Source organism: Athene cunicularia (genome assembly GCF_003259725.1).
Source record: "Athene cunicularia isolate RWA chromosome 3 unlocalized genomic scaffold, athCun1 chr3_part1, whole genome shotgun sequence".
In the NCBI taxonomy this organism is placed as follows: Eukaryota; Metazoa; Chordata; class Aves; order Strigiformes; family Strigidae; genus Athene; species Athene cunicularia.
Genome location: NW_020799097.1, coordinates 101,911,799 through 101,922,498, shown reverse-complemented (window position 1 = coordinate 101,922,498; position 10,700 = coordinate 101,911,799). Strand labels below are relative to the sequence as shown.

General features: G+C 36.5%; 1 protein-coding gene across 1 annotated transcript in view; it reads left to right on the top strand.

The window, feature by feature from the left end:
* USH2A (usherin) overlaps positions 1-10,700 on the top strand; it is a 388,963-nt gene that overhangs the window by 277,891 nt on the left and 100,372 nt on the right. Inside the window, exons 45-47 of the mRNA XM_026844632.1 lie at positions 884-1,086; positions 2,934-3,046; positions 9,830-10,028. Coding sequence (XP_026700433.1) covers positions 884-1,086; positions 2,934-3,046; positions 9,830-10,028 — 515 coding nt within the window. The remainder of the gene's footprint in view (positions 1-883; positions 1,087-2,933; positions 3,047-9,829; positions 10,029-10,700) is intronic.

Here is a 10,700-nt window from a genome sequence, read left to right as displayed (position 1 = left end):
GGGGGGGGGGGGGTGTTGGGTGAGGGTGAATATAAAATAATAATAAAAAAATTGTGCATCTGAAATGTGTTTAGAATGGTCTTTCTAATCTTTTTGCTTTATAAAGTCTCATTATAAACATTATAATATCATTACCTCTGAAGCAAGTGTTCCAGGTCATTAGCAAAGCACTTTAAGTGAGGATTCCATTTCCTTTCTGGTGCCAAAGGTCAGCACCTTTTGTTTATAAAATAGAATTGATAGTAAGGGCAATTTTTCAACTGGTAAAGATGGGTTCTTATGATAAAAATAGGTCTTTGCATGGTTATTTCTGACATGCTTAGATAATTATGTAATTTAACGCTAAGGAAGGCGTTGGGTTTTTTTAAAATAAGTGTTAGACTTCATCATTACCTATAGTAATCAACATTCAAAACCATTTACATAATGACAATATTGCATATTGCTTCAGCTATGAGGCTGATAACGTCACGTTCCACCAGACATAAAGTCTTTTGGTCTCAGGTTTTGCTTTAAAAGCAAAATGCTCTATTTTTCTCTTTTTTTTTTTTTTTTTTTTTGATTGGGGGAGACATAAAAATAGTATTTGTATGTTGGCAGTGCAGATGGGTGAATAATTTATCATCATATCTCACTGGCCACATACTACTGATGATTGACACTATGCTGCTGGTATAAAGCATTTTACCATCAGCTCTCATGGTTTCTAACTGAGAGTATAATAAGCCAATTTACAGAAGACTACAGACTGTGATAACTTCATCAGAGGAAAGCAGATAAGCAGTGAACCCTTTGCTAAACCTAAATACTAATCTGCATTTGGTTAAACAAGTGCTTTTGCAGAGACAGCTGGAGTTTATTCAGTTTCTTCCTTTATTTCTAGAGCCTGAGGGCATGTTCCCTCCAGAGGTTGTCATCATCAACAGTACAGCTGTACGTGTCATCTGGACATCGCCTTCAAACCCGAATGGTGTTGTCACAGAGTACTCCATCTATGTAAATAATAAGCAGCACAAGACTGGAATGAACGAGCCGGGGTCCTTTCTTTTAACAGCTTTGTCTCCATTCACTGTATATGATATACAGGTTAGAATATCTTTTCTGGGTTGTGTAATATACTTTAATTTTACATAAAATATGTGTATTTCCAAGTGGAATATTGTTTCATGAATTTCTTTACATACATGGACATATATTTGCACTGATGTTTGTGTGCATATACATGCAAGGCATAAATTTATTCTCAGCATATTTTAGGTCTGTGTACACTTTTTATAATACAAATTTCCATTATCTTTTTTCAAACCATCAAAACTCCATTTACTTTCCCCTAAATGCTCTGTGCTACAACATTAGCAAAGCCCCAACATATATTACAAAGAGGCAAAGATTCTACTCCTACTCATTAAAAGAAAATTGCAATTGTTTTAGAAACATCAGGCATGCATAATATATCAGCACAGAGAAATAATGATGTTGCATTTGTCATCCTCTTACAATTTTTTTTTCTTTTTATCCTTCTGAGGAAGAAGCAGAGTTGATCTCTGAAATCATAGTAGTACTTTTTATGCTCTTAATAAGTACAATAGTTTTTCTTTGCTTTTCCCTTTATCTTTGCCTCTCTGTTCATATATCTAATGAAAGGCAAAATACTGTCTGCAAAAAAACCCAAACCCCAAAACAAAACAAAAACCCCCCTCTTTATCCTTAAGTTGTATTAATATATTCAAGAAATGCAGTTTGTCACTTAATTGTAACTATTCCTATCTATGTCATTCAGGTTTGGTTTGCATTATATATGAGAAGCACTTAGTAGTACCATGTATACTTTGGTCTGAAAATTTGAATCCGGTTGCTACACGCCATAAATAAACATCACAGACAAGCATATCGTAACAGATTTCTATGTTCCAGCCCCTCTGAAACAGCAAACCTCCATCCATGAATACACATATGACTTTCTGAATGCCGCTTGCAAACACATTTGTCTTTTCTCAATAACAATGCAAATTCAGTATACTGCCTCACTTATAGACCCTCTATATTAATTTACCATAGCCACCTTCTGTTGCTTGAGATGTTAATTATTCTTCTCTTCTGCTTTCCTAGTCGTTATACTGGACTTATATTTGCATCAATGTGATAGGTAAAAGCAAAATAAGCTGGTTTTTTTTTGTTTTTTGTTTTTTTTTCCTTTTGATTCTTTTTCTTCTTTATTCTTTTTCTTCTTGTCCTGGAAACAATGGATGCATGTGAATCTCACTGGTAATCTTACTGTATTAACTTTCATTTTTTGTGCTCTTTTATTTTGAGTAACTTCTCTGTTGATACTACAGAAACAATGTTACCGTCCTTCACTAGCTATATCACTTTGCTTTTGCTTAGTTTAACCCCAAGAATTGAAGGAATAAATTTTTATTTCTGTGGCATTTTTCATAACAAAGTGTATGATTCCTATTTGCATTTTTCACTTTTTGTTTTTCAAAATAGACATGAATGAGTAGAAACCATTAAGGAAAAATTAGTCTTATTTTTATGTCAGAATATATGATAGGTGTAGAAAACTTACTCAAGGCCCTAAATCAAAGTACATTTTTTTCAGTGTTGTGCACCAGATTCTACATATACATGCACAAAACCAAATTCACTGCAAGTCTGTTGGTCATAATTTAATAGAGAACAACAATTAGTGCCAGAGGGCTGCACGTATGCACGTACCCTTTTTTTTTTTTTTAAAATGGCATGGGAAAAAGTGATACAGAGCAGTATATCTCTGGTAGATATACTTATCTCAAGGCTGCAGTATTTTCCTTGCTATATGGACTCTGTTAAATAGAAAATAAAATCTTGGGTGAAGAGAGAAGTCTAAACAAGTAGCAGAGCTGAGTAATTTCTGCAGCTGAGTATGTGACACTCATGTTCTTCTTCATCAGATTGAAGCCTGCACAGTGTATGCCTGTGTGAGAAGCAATGGGACCCAGATTACAACTGTGGAAGATGAGCCAAAGCAGCTGTCAGCACCCATTATTCACATAATTGGCTCAAGGTATGCTATAGGTGGCTTTCATATATCAGAGTGATTTGTAGCTGGAATGGGGACCAGAATGTAAGGTTGTCTTCTCTCAATTGAATAAGGTACATAAATGAATTTAGTATACACTTTAACAACATTTTTTATGGTTGTTATTTTTGGGTTTGGAGTTTTTGGCCAAAAGAGCAATTGAAGAAATCTTACCCTTGGTTGATTGTAGATACCCATTTGGGTATCACTGTACTGTGATAATAAATAAAAAAATAAAAAACTAAAAAAAAAAAGCAAAGCCTAAGTGGAAGTAGTTAAGAGAAGAAGTGTAGAGGAAGAAAAATTATCACATTTTGCTGTCAGTTAAGAAGAGGAAGATTAATGCTCAGGGAGCAATGCAATGCTGATAATGGAAACTTAGAATAATTGTGGTTAAAAAAAGTCACCTATCACAACAGTAAGAATTAGTAAGCTATCTTAAAAGCCATGCATATCTATGTCTCCTTGAACCACTGTTTGCAATCTGCCTATCCACTACATCCACAGGCATGGGCAAACTTCTTAATTCTAAATGGAGCATCAGATTTGCAGTCCTCAGAAGCATCCAAATAGTAACATATACAGTGATTTTTCGGGAGTTAATATCTTCCAAAGACAGACTAAAGCTAAGCTCGCTAATGGATTTTTCAGAATTACTACAACAATAAAACAGTTAGCATCCTCTGTTTATGTTATTGTTCATGCGATTTTATTGCACTTCTGGTGGAGTATGCTCATTAGCAGTGTAAAAACTCTTTTTTTTTTTTTTTAATAACAAAAATCTAGCATCTGAGCCTTCAGAAGTGGCCAGCAGAATGGATTTCCTTCTCCAGTCTCTTAAGGATTTTGGTTTGCTGTTTATCATGTCTACAGTTTACTTGAATTCAGCATTTGTCTCTGTATAAGGGTGAAATTAAGCTTGCTATTTTTCTGTCACATATACACATATAGTCAAAGCTTGTTTGATGATAAGAACTCAGAGATTCAGGATCTCATCTTTTGCCCTTGGCTTTAACTTATGTATGCTTTTGTCTGTATTGTCTGTACTGCAAACACTTATGCATGTTTCTGCTATTATATATAGACTAAATATGTCATAACACATGAATGCAAAAGGATCAAAAATGCCTTCCTACTTTATAATCTGCTCAGCCAGAAACAGACTCTGTTTCTACACTGCCTTTTCCTACATGTCATATTATCATCAGCTGTTCTTATATCCCAAAAGAATACTAACTACTGATCGATTGCCCGGACATGTCTGGCCGTGGCCTACACGTGCCCTGGGTAGTTCATTTATTTGCCACGGTGGATTTGCTAGAGTGGAATTTAATCAATAGCTAATTCATTAATTCTGGTCCTCAAGTATGTAGGGATTGTGCGGTATAAAAATGACTGGCTGGCTTCAGCTTTGATTGAAATATGACAAACACTACAGCTGACAGCTTCAGCAGGTGCTGGGCTGAATATGAATTTTGCTTATTTATCCTCCATAACAGAAAGAGCTCGGACAGAAGAACAGTTTGTGTAGACAAGAGGACATTTTAATACATATCTGTCACCAGACAGAGAAAAAAGGCATTTCTAGAGAATAGGCTTATGGGATACCTGAGATATAATACAGACTGTGCAGTTTATTGTCTTTAATTGGAATCATGGTGTTTTTCCCTCTTCTGAATCAGTTTGGGGGGCTGTATTATTGATGAAAATGCTGTAGGATAATGTCTTTGTAGCATTCACAAATAATTGTTTTAAAATTTGCCTCAAGGTGCTGCATGACATAAATTATAATTTCACCCACCAACTTCTTAGAAGTCTTTCTGATAGCGGCTCCATCCACACTGTTCTAATGAAGGTTATACCACCGGAGCCATTATAAATACCTTACTTTTCCACCCCTTACAGTTAATAACTCAGCTTCAGGCTGAAACTTGGCATAAAAGGTCGCAGTCCTGGAATGATTATTTTATAATGCCAATCTTCAAACAGAAAACAGTATGGGACCCAATCCTGAAGTTCTAAATCAGGTTCTGCTTTGTTATGTTTCTTGTCTGGGTTTTGGGTGCTTTTTGTGGGAGGTGGAGAGCTCGCATTGGCCACGTATAGGTAGAAACAAATCCTACTGAAATCAAGTAGTATGCTTGCTTTTTTTTTTTTTTTTTTTTTATAGAGAAGTATTGTATTTTATCACACAGTTTAGAAAGTTCTCTGAGTACTCCATGCAGGTAGATGCTGTCTTAAAAGTTTGTGTAGTGGATTAAATTCTTATGGTGTGTTGGAAAATAGTTCATTCTCCTTTAAAATATGTTTTTTATTTTCCTTTTTCTTTGTAATACAGCATGCTTAGTTTTTTTCTAGTAACAATACTTAGCAGCAGCTTTGTTCCTTTCAGAAATCTGAGGCACAATGCAGATGAACCCTTACAGCAATTCTGTTCAGTGCTTAATTAAAAGGTTGATGTCTCTCAAAACACCTTGTGGCATAAACTAGGGAAAATCCTTCAAAGCTTCATGAAGAAAGAGAGGGCCCTTTATGTACCTTGGGGAGAACCAGAAACTCTGGTCAGGGTGTAATAGAGACTCAAAGAAGATAAGACCATGGAAGAAAATCTGGATTAATTCTTTGGTTTGATGTTCAGTATCATGGGGCTTAGGAAGGTGTCTATATCAGACGCTGTTCGTGGGTGAATGTGCTGGAGGAATTACTTCAAATTAACATGTGAGGAAGATTTTAGAGCAAATGGATAAAATATATAGCAACGAATTGTTGGGATGATGGTATTTTCTCAGGAGTTCTAAAGGACCTCAAATATGAAAGTGTCAAACTACTGTGCTGTGTAAAATATCCTTTAAATTGGTCTTGGTACTGGAGGAATGGAAGATGAGACAATGTAGTGCAGATTTCTCCAAGGGGATCTGGGGAACTAAAGACCAGTAAGTCTGATTTTCCATACTGGGAAAATGGATGGAAAGTCAAAAAAAAAAAAAAAAAAAAAAGGGGGGTTGGGTTTGTGATTCATAGCCATGTGAATAAACATGAAATTCTGGGGAAGGTTGTTGTGGAATCATGTCCATCCATCCTATGACAAGCTAACAAGAAATATCCAGAGGACAGGCAAAACACGGAGGTTTCTTACATATGCTTAGTTTTATGGCACTTTCCCTAAAGCATTTAAGATGGTGTTCCCATGGAGGAAACCTGATTGCTCTCCCTACTTTAGTAATGAGAAAATCAAAGCACAGGAAGATTTCTCTAAGAAGTAGCAACAGCAGAAGCATAATGCTATTTATCAGACTTTCTGTGCTGTGTCATATTGCCTCTCTGGTTGTGTTAGCACTGCGGTCCACAATACAGCAGGTAGTTAACTCTTGTGCAATAAAGCTGAAGCAGTTGCTCAGTATGTATTATCTCTTGATCAGGAAAATATTTTACCCGCTGGCCATTAATAATAGCAGTGTTACCTATCTAAAGAATGTCTTATCTTAATGCTCTATCTTAAGAAAGTTGTGATTTTTCTGTGGATTTTTTTTTTAATTCCAGCTCCTGAAAGCAGTTATCAAATCTTAGATTTGATGTGATTTTTTAAAAATTTAACCCTTGCATGTGATGAGACTAGCACAACATTCATTCTCAAGATTCAAAAGTGAGGTCTTGTTATATTTTTAATCTTCATGGTTAAACCTTTACTACCATGTTGAGAAAAAAAGGAAATCATGAGTTCTTTTCATGACTCATGGATGCTTGAAACTGATGATACCCAAAGCAGGCAAAAACGAGAATTTCCCTTCCAATTCTGGTTTATGAAAATGTATCTGATGTGACATCAAAAATGAAATACTGATATTTTTCATGGGTTTAAAAAAAATAATAATTTTACCTGGAAATGTCAGAATTAACTGTCTTCACGTGCTTGAGCCAAAGGATTTCAGTTTGCTCTGTTTCACCAAAAGCAAATACACTTTGTGGATCAGTCTGAAATTGTTCTTTATCTCCTGGAAGTGCTGCAGTGTCTCATGGACTTTGTGGTCTGAAGCAGTTCGTATCCATGAGCCTGGTTATGCTGCCTAGTCTGTAGGAGGTAGCCCTATTTCAGTATTTTCACCACATTGCCAGCATTCACAGAAGGGACTTACCCAGCATTTGAACTATCATCAATTGCACATGCTTGGAGTTTTCTCTGGGCACACAAGGATTCTGTGCCACATGCCATTCACCTGTGCCTAGAATTTGCAAATCTGCTCTGTAGTTCAGGCTGTGGGCACTTCCCATAATAGACACAACTCCAGTTTATCTGAGAGGGAGTAACTGGGGGATGAAGAGAAGGAGAGGGTGGGCAGGCTCCATCCTCATATTTCTGCAGCTGTATCAAAGGCACCATACATGATACAGCTGGCTGCATGGTAAAGCACCCATCATGTCCCGTTAAATCTGCACCTGCTCAAGAAGGTTTTCAGCTCAGCTTCAGTACTTCTTCAGATGGGGGGTGTCAAAAAGCCTCTGCAGTCCTGTGAAAACCCTGCTGAATTTTTTTTAAACTGAGCTATGCATTGTTCTTGCTGTGATGCACCACAGTTTGCCATGGGCAGCAAACATCAGAAGGTGTACACATAACTGAAACATTCATAAAATTGTGAAGGAGTCTGATTATCTGTGTGATTACTGAAAGGTCATACTGAGTTTTACCCTTTTGGTGGTACTGGTCAGGGAACTCCCACTCCATGTAATTTTCGAGTACAGCTGCAGCTTTACACAATACCAGGCTATGTCCACCCCAAATGTGTACATATAAATTGAATAATAATAAAGTGATTGCTCGCTAAAAGAAAGAAATAGATGCTGAGCTCTACAGAAAAGGCAAAATGTTCAAATCATTGCATCAATTCTTAGGCCTAATTTGAAATTATTTCAGAGAGAAATATGACTGGCAAAACTGCAAAAACTGGCACAATATTTTGAAAACATACCATTGAGGGTCTGAGTGAAACTTGCAGAAAGCAAATCATTCAAAAATATGACTGGGAATGGTTTCTTTGCTACTGTGATCTATACTGTACAAAGACCAGGGAAGAGTTACGGTGGCATTTATAGAGGTTGAAGTACTACTCTTCTTTTCCTTTTCTTTTTATATTTTTTCTGAACTTTATATTTTCCTGCTTTTCCTTTTTTAAGTTAGGTCCTGTAACATTATTTAAATGTAGACATGTGTGTATGTGCACGTGTGTATGTTCATGTGCGTGTGGTAGAATATGTAGTGAATATGGAATTAAACCTATGGCTCAGATGAAGACCTTGGACTGATAATGGTGACTTTACAAGTCACCTATGAAGCTGTTCCTTCATAGGTGACATTAATTCCTGTTCGACAAAGACTTACTGCTGTGTGTATTCCTCTGTTTATACCTCAAGGAAGTGAAATAATAGTTTAGTTGTTTTTATTCTGTTAAGATGTCAAAGTTTATCTCAGCAGCTGCTGTTTCGCTGTAACATTTTCACTTTAAATTAATGCTAATTTATGATGTCACTGGCATTCTGACAGTGGCTGTGTAATTGGGACATGGGGATTAAAAAGAGGTACTTGGAGCCTAAGTATATACTCTGCAATGTTGCCAGTCCTCCTATTGATCCACATGTACCTTTGTGATCTCCTCTCTACCCAAAGAGAGTCACAGTGAAAGTCTATGTCTTATGCAATATTCCGGAGTGATTATGCAAGAAATGAAGTTTTCATTTGAAAAACTAATGTGAAATGTGTACATTATAAAAGACAGAGAAAATTTGTTTCAAATGTCCCTTTTGACATTTTTAAAAACAATTGTAATGTTAAGTGAGGTTTTGGAGCCAATATCTGCACATTTTTAGTAGTGACAGGCATGCTACAGTCTAATGTGATTTTTCCCTAAAGATACTTTCTCCCTTAAACTTATGATGGTTTGATATCAAACCTGAAATCAGTAACAGTTTTTTGTTTGTACATAGTCTGTTGAGGGCTGCTGCAGTCATGCTTTTGTGCTCAAAGTCAGAAGTCTTGAGTCTTACTTGTGATACACTTGCATTTTTTTTACTTCTAATTTTACGTCAATGAAAATAAGCACAGAAGAGAACTAGTGCTTACTGATGCTGCGATGGGTTCTTTCTTTTAATTCTATCCTACAGAACACATTTCAAAGCAAAATACTTTTTCTTTGTATAATGTTTCTGAGAGCAGGGAAAAGGCAAGATGAATACCAATATGTTCTAAATGGTGACTGAGCACAATGTGAGTAAGCTGCACTGCCGACAGCTCAGAGGGAGGTCAGCGGGGGGTCTTTTGACTCCCAGCTGCCTGTCCTCTTACCAGGTTCCTATCTGAGAATGGAATGGTCATGCCAGCCCTGACAATAGTTCATGTACGCCCTTGCTATAGCACCAGGAAAGCATACTGAATCCTTTCCTCTACCACTGAAATGAAACAAGTAAAGTGCTAGAAAATGTATTACACATAAGTTTCCAGAAGTATGAATGTCTTTTAAATAGCAACCTTTAAGGACTTTGATTGCATGTGTGATTTATTTTCCAAGAGTGTTAGCACATATTGATACTTTTTTCACACTTTTGCACCTTCCATGAATTTCATCATCTAGAGGAACCTTTTGGACACTTCAAAACATTTCACTCCACATGAACTAGCATAAAATGGAAGTACTATAGGCTAATCCTTTAATGTAAGTATTCATAGAATCGTAAATACTTTCAATAATTTAACAAAAGTCAATTTTCTCCTTACTGTAGATCTCTTCAGATCAACTGGGCATCACCAGAACAGCCAAATGGCATTATCCTGGGATATGAACTCTTACGTAAAGTGTGGCAGAGGTGTACCACATCAAAGACTCCAAAGAGCAGCAAAAGTAATAGAATGTGCATCTCATTAGAATGTGAAAAGCATGAAAATATCTGTGGAGAAGTGTGTTATCATCCAGAGTTGAAGGTACAAGTATATTCTTAAGTTAATCATGTAATGATAAATCATACTTTTAGGAGTAAGTATGTAAAACAAGTCTCTTTATTAACAGAGGAAGGGGAGGGTTCTGCTTCTTTTGATATTTTAAAATCAAGACTCTGATACATGTCTTGAAACTTTTAAAAATCAAATATGCATATTTGAGCTCAGTACAGGGATTAGCTGTGCAAAAATCTCCAGCAGTGTATGTGAGTCAGCTGATGACAAGTGATTCTGTTGTCTTAAGTCTGAGATTGTTGACTTTAATTCTCCTTTCAGAAGAAACTAATTGGTTAGCATTTATGAATGTGTCTTGCATTAACACTTTGGTTTGGAGCAATTGTGCAGTTCTGAATGCATCCCCAGATTGTTTTCATTCACTACATGCTGGTTCAGTGTGGAAGTGGTTTTAATGCATGCGAACTAAAAACCCTTCAAATATGGTCCAGCTCTGGATGGGGACTTAAGGCTCCCAACCAGTCTGTGGACCACCCTTACTTCACAAGATGCATCTGAAGTTTCTTCCATTTGCTCCACATGCATAGTGCAGATGTTCATCCTAAGGAATCAGGCTGTATCTGATCCAAAGTAAATCTCACAAGCCACATGTAATGGAAGTTTGAGGAATCTCAGTGCTAACCTCTTGAATCCACTGATCCA